Source organism: Alexandromys fortis, unplaced genomic scaffold (genome assembly GCF_014885135.2).
Source record: "Alexandromys fortis isolate MF-2015 unplaced genomic scaffold, M_Fortis_MF-2015_v1.1 scaffold_26, whole genome shotgun sequence".
NCBI lineage: Eukaryota > Metazoa > Chordata > Mammalia > Rodentia > Cricetidae > Alexandromys > Alexandromys fortis.
In genome coordinates this window covers 2,022,210-2,035,362 of record NW_026067894.1, presented here as the reverse complement: position 1 = coordinate 2,035,362, position 13,153 = coordinate 2,022,210, and the positions used below count along the sequence as shown (strand labels likewise).

Genomic DNA, 13,153 nt, shown 5'->3' with positions numbered 1-13,153 from the left:
CTAGAAAAAAGCAAGGCAGACGGTCCTCAGAGAGCCAGTTGACACTTAGGTCACGCGGAAGCGGAGGCCAGGAGGTCGGTAGACCCCAGTCTACTCCCCAAAGTCAAGTGGTCAGCCTAGACTCCGAGCCCACGGGAAGCAGATGCCAGCTGGCTGCCCCCAGCTGCAGACATGGACATGGTACCTGTGACTCCCTGATAATTGTGCCGGCTGCTGCCACCAAGTTGACTTCTCCCAGATCTGCCGTCTACCCCTCTTCCACCCTGTGGTTGTCCTCCTCAGAAGCAGCTCCATTCCTCAGCCTTTGTGGCAGAACCATTCCCCTTCCTGCTCGGTGCATCTTCCCAGTTCCTCCTCAGACACCATCTCATCAGGAGGCCTGATCAGAGCCTTTCCCTGGCTTTGCCCTTGTCTTAGCGGTTACTTGAGCTAAGTTCAAAGTCTCTTCTCTTCCTGTGCTCAGTCTACAAACCAGCCTGCTCTCCTCCATTGGAACCCTGTTTCCCCAGCCACAGAGCCGTGCCCAGTCCAAACTGCCTGCACGTGTTCATTTCACCAGTGAACTCTGACCACCATGTCTAAGCTGGGTTCACTGGGTTACTTGGCTCCACTGTAACCCTTTCCATCCCCCAAACCAGCTCCTCGACAAGCTAGTTCTGAAGTGCCAGCTCTGGCCTATCAGCCATGACTGCTGGGTTTCTGTTTTGAACAGTTCGGAGGTCAGGGATATAGGGATTGATTAGTGATGTCTGCCACATAGCATAAGGGAGGCCCAACAGATTGATCTCAACGGCCCTTCTCTCTATAAAGACCACGCTCACCATTCACTGGTTCCTACCATTGGTGTACCTCAGGCTTCTGAAAGTGTCTCAAGTGTGTTCCCTCTTCTCCTGGATAGGAATCTATCCCAGGCCCTTCTTAGCTTGGCTGGGGTTTTGCCTTCTGTCTGGCTCATGACCAGAGGCTGCCCTCAGACACGGGCTCGCTTGTGCCTGGGACCTGGAGCTGGAGGCATCTTCCAAAAGCACCTTGTCTTGGCCTGGGACCACCATGCCAAGTAATCAGATTTTTTTTTTTTTTTGTATTCAGATTTTTCTTTGGGCTGCCAGCTCACAAATAATGACATGGAGACTTATTATTAATTATGATAGCTTGACCTTAGCTTAGGTTTCTCCCATTAGCTCTTATAATTAGTGCATTTGTTTTGATCTATGTTCTGTCGGGTTGCTCGGTACCTCATCGTCTCTCTGCACTACCCAAGCTGCTTCCTCCTTGTCTGGCTGGCAGCTCTGCCTTCTTCCTAGAGCTCTCTCTCTGCCTAGAAGTCCCATCTATACCGCCTGCCTAGCTATTGGCTGTTCAGCTTTTTATTACACCAATCACAGCAATACATTTTCATACAGTGTACGAATATCCCACAGCTTTCTTTGACTCTCTTTACTGAAGTGTTCCCTCCCACAGAGGTTGATGCCTGGGTATTGACATGGCCTTGGCTGAGCGCAGGATTCCCTCCCTCAAGACCCACCATGGCCCAGACAGCCTTTCTCACTCAGTTCTCACTCCAGAATCAGTCAGCTGCTCCCTCCTCCCAGGTCCTCAGCCAGGGATAGTTGCCTTACATGATCCAATAAAAACCTCTTCTCATCCCCATGACAACCTCCTCCTTGATCTATATTCCAAATCCTGCATCTTCCAAAAAGTCCCCCAGCTTCAATTCTAGCAAGCTGTGTGGCCACCCATGGATCTGCTTGGTCATCAGTGGGATCTGGGGAGGACTTTAAAGGGACACAGAGCCCAGAGTGTTCTTCTCCTCCTTGTCAGGCCCACCCCAAATGTGACTCACACCTCGTGGTTCCTGGGTGGTTTCATGAGCATCAAAAAGTTGGTTTTTGTCTCCCTCAGAATGGAACACAGGCATGGCAGAGTAAAAGGTGAGACCAGTTCCTCTGTCTTCCTCCTGGAATTGTGTCTCCTTGGAAGTTCCACTGGGATCTCCCCTCTCCTTAGCTCCATCCTGGACCTGCTTCTCCCTGTTCCTTCCCATCTGACCTGGCAGACAGGATGGCTACAGACATGGAGAGGACCGTGCTGATGAGCTCAATAGTGGTGGCTGACCTGGCCTGCAGGCAGAGAGGATTTTGAACTCTGAGGAGAGTGCTGTGGTCAGGTGGGAGTGGACATGGCAGTGGCCTGGAAAAAGGGGAGTCTAGAACCACATCCGGACCCCATCTCCCAAGACTTCGGCAGCACAGTGACTAATGTTCATCTAGTAATCACACAGAACTTGTGCTCAGATGGAGGCTTCTCTTCCTTCCAGCACACAGAACTGGAGGCAACCGAGAAAGAAAAGCGGGCCTAGGTCAGTGTGCTCTGCAAACAGGCGTCCCCGTGGGTGCCTTCAGTTTTAGGTCTGCCGGTCCTTCTGGCTGAACCTCTGGGCTATCCTGAGCTCCTTCCTGCTCCTGCCCAAACCTGCTCCTTCAGTTGTTCCCACCTGTGCTTTAGATGCTTCTAGATGCTTCAAAGTGGGTCCCAATGCTGGTCTGTGGTCTGTGGTAAATCACAGAAAGCCAAGCAGCTTCAGGGGTCCCTAGGGGTCCCCGGCACCCGGAACCGTGATCAGGATAAATCTAAGGTCCCAAGTTTCAGTGGGGTCCTGATATAGCCCCTGCCGGGAATTCTAATTTGAAGTACAGTGCTGGTCTGTCACTCACTCAGTTGTGGATACCCACTGTCCTGGAATGCTGGGCCCTGGCTTCACCGTTTCAGCCTGCCTGCGAACCAACCACGGAGGTGCAAGAATTCCCCAAGGCCCTGTAGCCTATGGTGGAGAGATAATTTTCTACCTTTCTGCCGTGTTCCTGCTTCTACCTCTTATCCAGAGTGATGGGCGGTGAGTTTTGCTGCATCCCCATGGAGCACCGCAGAGGGGCTGTTAGACAGGGGTTTGAGGCACGTCAGGGAAAGGAAGAGTCAGGACGGCAGGCAGTAGGGTGCCCCGTGCGGCAGGGAAACCCTGTAGGTCCTTAGGCACAAACCTGGGCGAGATGTGGTCGGCCAGGAAACAGAGCATGCGCTTGCGCCCCACACAGTAGATATGATCATCCACCACGGCACACTGGAAGGCTTCAGGGTAGGGCAAGCGGTACGTGGCGCACTCATACCAGAGGCGGGTGCTGGAATTGCAGCGGTACACGCTGATGCCCAGGCTACGGTTGAGGTCAAAGCGGTAGAGAAAGCCATTGACGGCCACCATCTCAGCGGTGCGGTCCTTGCTGCCTCCCGTGGGGCCTGCCCACCAGCTCTGCTCCTGGGTTGAGAATCGGAGTAGCAAGTAGCGCAGGCTGCCTCCAGTGACAAAGATCTCATTGGCGCACACTGTGGCTGTGTGCGCCAGGGCAAATGTGTCATTCGGGAGCGGTGGGGCAAAGGTCCAGCGGTCCACTCGAGGGTCGTAACGCTCCACGGTGTTCAGACACTCACCTCCAATGGCATAGAGGTGCCCCTCCAGGGCCACCAGCCGGCAGTGTGGCCGGGCCTGGTTCAGTGGGCACACCTCACTCCAAATTGCAGTCAGTGGGTTGTAGCAGAAGACACGGTTGGAGGGTTGGCCCCCGGGTCCCTGGCAGCCAGACACCACGAAGAGATAATTAAAGAGAGTACAGATAGCACAACCCCGGGACATGGCTTCCACGGGCAGCTGGGCCAGCGGGTGCCAGGCATCCTGCACATTGTCATAGCAACAGAGGCTGCCACTGTCTTCCTGGGGACACACGTCGGCCACCACGAGGCGCTTGTGGCCACGGAACCGTCGCTGGAGGATCAGCTCTCGTTCTGTCCCACTCAGGCCCCCGTAGATGGCTGTGCTGCGGAGGACCTGGAGGTAGTTATCACTCATGACCTTGTAGGCTGCCTCCTTCAGAGCCTCTAGGCCCTGCCTCTTGGCCAAGGTTAGCACCTCGAAGCAATTGCCCAGGTCCAGGTGGACTTCCTGAGCTGAAGCCGGGGTGAGCTGGATGTGGAAGAAATTGGTGCCAGCTACGAGTTGCACATGGGGCTCCCCATGGCTGCAGGCTGAATCTATCTGCGCTTTCTGATCCAGGTGGGCAGGAGGGGGCGTCCTGAAGCCTTCAGGCTGCAGCTGGAGCTCCGGGTTCTCAGCGATCTGCAGGAGACTCACCTTTCTGCTGAAGCCTGGTGTGGAGGGGGATGGCACAGGAGGTGGGGTCGTGACTTCAGCTGTATTCTCTGGATTATCAGCTAGGTCTCTGGAGTCGGCTCCTGTGACCAGGGGCTCTGGCTCAGGCCCAGGGGATGGAGCATCAGTTAGAGCTGCCGTGAAGGGGACCGGCCTCGAGACAGCCTTGGATGTGGACTCCACAAAATAGTCATATACCCTGCCCTTCAGCTTGGGCCCCGGTCCCTCTGCCTTCTGTATAATATTCTCCTCCATCCGGATCCGGGCCACGGACGAGAAGGTGTAGGAGGCATTGGTGGCTCCTTCCCGCTGCTGCGTGGCCAGGCCCATGTCTGCAGCAGCTTGGAGGTCCCCAGCCTCTCCTCTGCTGACCCCTGTCACATGGGTGAAGGCCCAGCTCTGTCTCATGTCACTGCTCACCACTGTGGAATCAGTGCAGCAGTTGGGGGCTCCCGGGTCCCCAGACCCTGTTTGCTCTGGGGGTCTGTTGTCTGGCCATGGAGCTCTCTTGTCACCCACCCAGCAGCAGCCCACTCCTGGGGCAAGTCTGGCTGGGGAACTTATGGGTTCAGAGCCCAAATGAGGGAGGTGGGGAGGGCTGGGCTTACCTCTAACAGCTGTTCCTGCTTCTTCCTGGCCACCGCAGGGAGGAGGCTCCTGCTGAGAGTCTGGGCTCTGCCCTCCCTGATTCTCACCGGAGCCTTTCCTTGTGGACTCCCCAGATCCGGGGGTGACCAGTTGGCAGGAGTCTCCCGGGTCCTCCAAGCTGCCGTCCAGTGGGGCCCCAGCCCCCTTGCTGGTCTTCCTGCGTCTTGTCCCTCTTGGCAGGGTCCCCGGAGAAGCCCTCTGGAAGGCAGCTTGCCCCCAGCCCTCTGCGTCATCATCTGCCTTGTTATTTCTCCCTGCTTGCCCAGCTGGGGCAGGCCTGGACCTGTAGAGTTTGTAAGCCGCAGTCACCAGGAGCAGCGCAGCTGCGGACAGCACCACCTTGCTGGTCAGCTGCATGTCCAAATGCCAGTCGTAGGTCTCTGCTCCAGCTCCGGTGGGAAGCATGCTGGCCAGGGACAGAGGAATGCCAAGAATCTGATTAATGATTGCCCAATAAGGACCAGTTCCTGGATCCTGCTGCCGAGTGGGAGGGAGTCCCTAGCCAGTTCTGGCCAGCTGAGTTCCTGGAGCAGAGGTGACTTTGTGTTGGCTGAGGTGGCACTGGGGCAAGGGATGGTTAAGGTCACTGGATCTTTGGATCTTTCCCTGAAGTTGGGGGACAGGGGTTCTAACCTGAGGCTGAGCTCGAGATCAGCCTCCTGCCGCGGCTGGAGAGAGTATCAAAGAGGCAGGAAGCTCCGAGAAGATCTGTCACCCGATACCTGGAAGCGTGTGCAGCTGGATTCTGTGTGCAGTGTGTTTGTTTTCTCTTTTGCAAATGCTTGGGTGGGAGGTTTGGGCAGCTTTTGTCGTGGTTCCTGGGGCAGGTGGAGCCACAGGTCCTGGGCCAGTAGGGACGGTCCTGGCCCCAACAGAGGGGTCAACATTTAACTGACCAAGCGAGGAGGCAGTGGGGGAGGCTGAGCCTGGGCCAGCCGCCAAGCCACCTGACCAGGCTCTTGATCGCTTCTGCCGTCTGGGTCTGACAAGCTGAAGAGAAACCAGCCCTGAAGCAGATGGGGAAATGCATTGCATCAGAGAAAGTGAGACGCCAAAACACACCCTCTTCTTTAGGAGGAGCCAACCTCCTAGGCAAAGAGGTCCGTGGAGGACGGACAGACACCCCTCAACCCAAACCCACACACACGCTAACATCAGCACTGCAGACCGTGGACCCAATCTGCCCAAGTTTGCTATTCACCATGTGACCTCAGGGGAGTAACTTCCCTTCTCTGTGCCTCCATTTCCCTATCTGAGAAGTGGAGGGGGAGGGACGGCAGGTGGACCGGCTCAGGTTGTAGTTAACATGTGGGAAGCCCCTTGTTGCTAAAGCTCTAGGAGTCTCAGCTCTTCCTATCCCTGCTTCTCTGGGAGTCTCAGGGGCTCCTATCCCTGTTCCCTGCACACACCAGGGTCCTCCAAGGGTTCTCACGGGTGGGTGAAGAGGTCGCAGCTGCAAGGGAGTTTCCAAGTCAGTGAGCAAGAGCTGGGCCCAGCCCTGCTCCGCTGAACCCTCCATCCGTGCCCAGGATTCAGGTGGCTGAGCTGCCTAGATGCCCTTTGCACACGGTCTACTCTTCTTTTGGTGTTGTCTTCTGACTGCAAAGTGAAAATAAGATCCATTTGGAGGGCCCAGGAACTTGGTTCTGAGGGCTCTGATCGTGGGAAACGCTACACTTGTGTGTGTGTGTGTGTGTGTGTGCGCGCGCGCGCGCGTGTGTATACATACATGCCATAGCATACACGTGATGATCAGAGGCCAACCTTAGGAGTCTGTTCTCTCCTCCCACCGTGTAAAGCCTGAATACTGAACTCAGTTTGCCGGGCTTGACTGAGAGCTTCTACCCACAGAGCCATCTTGCTGGCCTCCTAGGATCCTTACTCCCTTATCAGGGTGACCCTCTACTCCACAGCCTCAGTTTACGCTTCTGTGTTATGTCCAGGTTCAATCAAACTCTAGGCCTCCCTGGGCCCTTCCATGGTGCCTCACCGAGCTCTTCGTCCTTCCTCAGCCTGTTTCCCAGGCTTTGTTCTATCCAAAGGCCCCGAGCAAGGCGTTTGTCTTCTGTGCGATTGACTCCTAGTGGCCCAGTGGACCTGGACTTAGTGGAGCAGATCCAGCAAGGGAGGGGCTGTCAGCTGAATCAGGTGGGCTTCTGGTCAGGTCAGAGCGCATGCTCACACATGAAGTGGTGGTCTCCACCTCTCAGCGCTCTACTTGTGAATGTTTGAGATGTGGCTGTATTGCTCCTCTGTTACAGGGAGGCCACCAGAGCAGAGAATGCAGCCATGAGAAGAGGGTCTGTCACTCATGGTCCTCAGGAGGGGGAGTGTCTACTCTGGGGGGGGGGGAGGGAGGCTCCAGGAAGGTCAGAGCACAGAGGGAGAGGAGAAGTCAGGGCTGAGCATTGATCGCCAGGAAGGTCAGAAGCCACAATTCGTGCAGAGAAGGCAGAAGAAGGGAGACTCTGGGGTCCCTGGAGGCAGCATCTCCCTTCCAGGGTGTTAGGATTCTAGTTCAGGCTTCCATCTGCAGGTGAACAAACGCTACCTAAAGGCCATAAATTACAGACTTTTTTTTTTTAAAGTCTCTGTTTAGAGAAAACCGAAATGAACAAATGAAGACAGAAGTGAAATTAAAAGATAATTGGAAGCTTATATCAGGCTTCTGTGGATGCGCCTGCCTGCCACCAATCTGGTCTCCTGCGTGCTCAGGCAGGATAAATTGAGAACTCTCATGGTAGCCCCAGGGGAAGGCTGAGCCCTCACGTGGATGCCACACAGATCAACAGGCCCATTCTGAGCAGGCATCTTTGCATCCTCATTCACTAGGCCTCTGCTGTGCCCAGCTCAGTTTCCCAGGGTGGAGCTCGCAATCCTGGTGACCGTGGTAAGTGAAACCCAGGACTTAGGAAGGTTGGTGTGGAGAATGAGGGACAGGGACATTGGAGAAACGTGGAAGACAGATGTGTGCCCTCTTCATGTAGAGTGAGTGCCTTCATGTGCCCAGACACATGAGGGAAGTGTGTGGATCTTTGGAGTGCAAAGTTCAGAGATGAGTTGACCCTGGTTTGGCCAATGGGGAAACTGAGGTTCAGAGTGTATGGGCCAAATGTGGGGGCTCACTCCTGGAATCCCGGCACTAAACAGTCAGAGGGAGGTGAATTCAAAGTCGGCTTCAGTTACATAGTGAAACTGTCTCAAAATCCACACTCACACACAATCATCCTCTCAGACCCTCCTAAGTTCAAACGAATTCACACTCAGTCACACACACTAATGCACACATTCACATACTCACATTAAGACTCAAACACACTGGGCAATGGTGGTGTGCGCCTTTAATCCCAGCACTCAGAAGGCAGAGGCAGGTGGATCTCTGTGAGTTCAAGGCCAGCTTGGGCTACAGAGGGAGTTCCAGGACAGCCAGGGCTACACAGAGAAACCCTGTCTCTAAAAACAAACAAACAAAAAAAGACTCAAATTCCTTTGTGTTCACAATACTTATACACTCAAATAAACACTTCTCACACAACATTCACCCTCATCCTTGCACACACACACACGCTTATTGAATCACACTCTCGAACATTTATAAACATCCTCACAAACACACTGTCACATCATAGCCCTGTGCTCACACATACCTTTTTACACACTCACAACACCCTCAAATATACACATGTTCACACTAACACACACGCACAACATTGTTAAACAATCACACTCACAATCACACAACCCTCAAACTCTCTTCCTCACATGTAATCACAGTCACACTAACACACTCTCACACATGCATAGTATTGCACACTTAAGTACACACTCAAATGCCAACACACAGTCACAGAGATACATGGATTCTTACTTATGTGCAATTCCCACACAGACTCACAGCTCACATCTATACACATCCAGATACATACTCTCAGATGTATACAAGCACAGTCTCACTCAGTTACACACACAGCGACATGAATTTACGCATACACAGTGTATGTGTATATACACTTGCCCTCCACACATGTTCTCACCTTCAAAACATACACAGACTCTCAAACGTTCACACAAGCGTGCTCAACAGAACCACATGAAATCACACCATCGTTTACACTTACACAATCTTACACACTCACATAACACTCGCATAGTCACAGGGACACAGTCTTTACTGACATGCTCTGACACACTCGTGCCTGCCCACAGAATCATACTCTCATACACTTGTGTATACATGAACTCACACAATACTCACCTGTGCCTTCCCGCTTACACTGACACGCCCACACAAAATCATACATACAATCACACACAACGGGTCTCACACACACAGACCACACTGCCACACACCATCACACACTCATGCACCCACACACTTGCACCCTCACTCGGTCTCATACCCATATTCACTTGTGCACATCCAATGGGCACTGGGTTTATAGATGTAGGTCGCTGTGCCTGGCTTTTGACACAGGCGATGGGGATCTGAAGTCAGGACCACAGGCTTCTTCAGCAGGCACCGTGACAACGGGACCATCACTCCCTTTAGAGATGAAGACGTTGCGACTCCTAGGAGACAAGAGTGCCTTCACATTCAAGGGCTCTTGCAGAAGTCAGTTTCCTCGGACCCACCACACATGTGGACCATGGACTGCCCATGTTCCAGGTGAGCCCAGATCAGCAGCAGTAACACCGGGACTCAGGAAAGGACAAGGCTCGCTGTGGTTGGTGAAAGGGGTCCTGGCCTGGAAGGAGTTTCCAAGTCTTGTCATGAAGGGCTATGCTGTTTAGATTTAAGAAATAAAATAAGCGTGGGTAGTGTGTGCCTTTGAATTTGATGGCGAAATTGAATGTGAAATTCATGGTTGCCATAGGAGACAGCAGCCTGTGTCCTGGTGTTTTCTTCGTGGGGTGGAAGGAGGTTAGGGCAGGAAACATCCCGAGGTGGGAGCACGAGTCAGTAAAGTCTTCCTGCGTGGCCAAGATCCTTCTTCACTGTGGACTTGGAGCCTGCAGTCTCACTAAAAACAGTAGCCAGAGCAGCGTTCACTGGGTTCCTTCACCATTTTGGCTCCATGCAGACACCACCTCCTCCAGCTCTCAATGGCCTGGCCAGGCTGTAGATTTACGTCCACTGCTGAGTAAATCATCCTTCAAGCCATTCTTGAACAAGTCTTGCTAATTGCCCCCAAACAGCATGGCCTAGCAGCTGGTTAGCATGATGGATTTGGGTTCTACCATTGTCCCCCAAATCAAAAATCTTTTTTTTTTTTTAGATCCTGAATGCATCTAGGGAGGGACCAGAAGTACCCAGACAGATGTCCAAGTCACCATGACCTTGAAAATCAACTGCACGACCCTGGAGATTGAGAGTCCCTGTGTTGTCTCCCATCCTGAGGCAGTGGCTCCTGGATATTTGAGTTCTTGTATGATCTACTTCCTTTTAAATTTATTTATTATGATGATTTTTAAATTATTTAAAGTGCATAGGTGTTTCCCCCACATGTGCGTATGTGTACCACACACACATGCATGTCTGGGAACCGTGGAAGCCAGAGGAGGGCAGTGGATCACCTGGAACTGGAGTTACAGATGGCTGTGAGCTGCCCCGTGGGTGCCAGGAACCTGTCACTTCCCAGGTATTGCTTGTGTGGTGCTGGGGATTGAACCTTGGGCTTCCTGCATTCTAGGTAAATACTCTACCCACTGAGCTACGTCCAGCCCCTGCTGATGGAAGTGTTCCTCTGTGCCCCACTGTTTCTCTGTCCCTCAAACAGGTGCGATGGTCCCCATTTTGTGGGGTTGTTTTTCAGGAAACAGGTCAGAATGGTCTAGAGGACTCATGGTGCCAAGCAGCCAATAGAGAGCGACCGCGGGTAGTTGATGGCTTAGAAGAGCAGTGCCCAGTCCTATGTCGTGGGTCTCTGGGACAGGACTTCATATGGATTTTCTCCCACAAATCTTCGCACCTGCCCAGAAGGCAGGATGGTCTGTATTTTAACAGGACACAGATGATAGATAGGTTGCTTGCCCAGAGTTGCACAGTTAAAAAGCAGGCAGTTGTGGGAGGCAAGCCATGAGCCTCCCAGGGCTACAGACTTGTTCCCAGCAGGGTGGCCTCCTCCTGGTGTCTTGGTCTTGGAACCTTCTAGCAGGGGCAAAGATGGTTTAAAGACACTGTTCTCTCACTCTGGATATCGAACTATTGAAACAGTGGACTCTGGGATCCTTGGAATCTCAGGCTGGGAGAAAGGAGAACCTAAAGCTTGGGCCAGCAAGGGAAGAAAGTGTTCTTCTAGGAAAGAGCTTTACAATTTGTAAAGACCACCTTACAGGAGAGGTAACTATGAGTCAACAGAGGGCAGGACCGCAGCTTGACCTGGACTCCTCAGATGTACACATCTGTGGCCTCTACCTAAGTATTAACCTCACATCTGGACCCCAGAGATGGACTTGGGGATGTGATTGGATGCCTTTGTCCCTTTCCTGATATGATCATATTGAGAAAGTCTCTGTTTCCTGTTTTTACTATTAATTTGGCTGCTTTAGTCAGCTTACCAGGAGCAGGTGGTCGAGTCTGGCTTGCTAAGGCACAGACTGTCTGTCATACCCAATCCAGTTACTGTCCCTCCTCTACAGGATCCCTGATGACTCCCACCCTGCCACGCTGGCCAGCTGCACTGCGCTCCCTGAGCCTGGCTGTCCTCCCAGACGTCTTAGGACACCTTTCTTCGGCTCTAGCTTTGCCTTTTCTGCCACAAGCTGGCTACAGAACGTCCCAGGGCTCCCCAAAGCCTCTCCAATCAAATCTAAATGGCTGGTCCATTCTTTCCAGTCCCTGTGATGTCCTGGCCTCATTTGTCACTGTCTCCAAATACCCGTTCTGCTTCAGCCAAGCTCATCTGTTTACTGTCCCGTTGTCTCTGCCACCACACGGGCCATTTCTCTACTCATGGCGCTCCTCCCGGGAACTTTGCGGTACTGCATTCACATTGGCAAAATCCAAGCTTGAAACCCAGTTTTGTCCTTAGAGCCTCACACTGGGGGCAGAAGTTCTCTGCTCAGACCCAGCCCTTAGGCACTCTGAATATATCCCTAGGTGTTGGGTTGTGGCTCATGGATTTTTGGAGCAATTCTGGAAGTCTCCAGCCCTGTGCTAAAGGCAGGCACACACTGAGTTCTCGAGCAATCCATGTTGGATTGGCTCCTCAGAGGGGTGGTAAGGTTTGAAGTATGAATTTTGAATTTCCTTTCTGCATGAAAAGGCCAAATAAGTTTAGAAGCACTGCACTGAGACCCCTGGGCCTCGATTTCTCCATCTCTAAAATGGGGCCAGTGAGTCTTTGCTTCTAATTGTTGCTGTTGCAATCAGTTAAGGATACTGTGACTTTGGGGCTCCAGCATCCTGTGCAGGGGCCGGGGAGGCATCCACAGTCAGAGAAGCAAAGACTTTCTGGGCTCTACACAACGTTAAGGCTTTAACATAGCACAGGTGCCCACCAGAACTGCTCCATTGTATACCAATGCTTTGCAGAGGGAAGGCACAGGGGGCAGAAGGTAGAGAGGGTGGCTAAGTGAGAAGAGGAATAAGGGCTGCAGGGGGAACAGCCTAGATGCTGGCCTTGTGCATTCAATCAGGAGTCAGCAGGCTGCAGAGGGGCCTGATCCCTTGGGGACTTGATCCTTTGGGGACCTGGTACTGGTGATGGAGGAACTTTGCTGAACACCGACTATGTGCCAGGCCTGAGCTTGGGACTTCCCATCCTTTGTTGGTCTATCCTCATGGCAGGCCTGTAGCAGACACAGGACAAGTGTCTGTTCAGTTATGGTTCAGATGGCTTTTCCTGGACAACCAGAAACATTTTATTTCCCAAACTCCTTTGCAGCTGGGCAAGAGGCTTTTGGCTGAGTCACAGTCTGAGAGGGACAAGCAGAAGTGACCAGGTGGCTGAGTCCATGAAGGAAGGGACGATTGGTTTTCATTCTGCCTCTTTCCTTCTCTCTCCTGCCCTGGTGGACAGGAAGTCCCCACGACACTGCTACATCCCCAGTCCACCTTGAAAATAGCCTACTGTTGACTTAGTCACTGAGGCATTGAGCTTGCTGCTTGCAGAAGCTTCTGGATTGATATGGAATTCTGTGGGTGGGTGGGGGTGGGATGCTAGGGGAGCTGAGTTTTAATGGATATGTGAGGCCCTCTCAAACCACGTCTGTTTGTACAAAAGCAGGAGTTGGGTTAATGGACCCCTGTAGAAGTGGTCAGAATGAATTCCTAACTGGGTAGAATGACAGGGGACCAAGCAAATG

General features: G+C 52.8%; 1 protein-coding gene and 1 long non-coding RNA gene across 2 annotated transcripts; one reads left to right on the top strand and one right to left on the bottom strand.

The window, feature by feature from the left end:
• Positions 1 to 1,050: 1,050 nt before the first annotated feature.
• Positions 1,051 to 5,587, bottom strand: Klhdc7a (kelch domain containing 7A). The gene is made up of 2 exons (XM_050154212.1): positions 5,480 to 5,587; positions 1,051 to 5,252 (listed from the first exon to the last, which is right to left on the bottom strand). Exon 2 carries the CDS (start codon positions 5,249 to 5,251, stop codon positions 2,936 to 2,938), a length of 2,316 nt encoding a protein of 771 aa, XP_050010169.1. The 5' UTR covers position 5,252; positions 5,480 to 5,587; the 3' UTR covers positions 1,051 to 2,935.
• A 1,945-nt stretch (positions 5,588 to 7,532) lies between these two features.
• Positions 7,533 to 10,340, top strand: LOC126506907 (uncharacterized). The gene is made up of 3 exons (XR_007593373.1): positions 7,533 to 7,736; positions 9,396 to 9,512; positions 10,123 to 10,340. It is a non-coding gene; the product is annotated as an uncharacterized lncRNA (long non-coding RNA).
• The last annotated feature ends 2,813 nt before the right edge of the window (positions 10,341 to 13,153 follow it).

What these genes read in the sequence shown, in the direction of transcription:
- Klhdc7a (XM_050154212.1), bottom strand. Translation starts at nt 5,251, where the DNA reads ATGCTTCCCACCGGAGCTGGAGCAGAGACCTACGACTGGCATTTGGAC.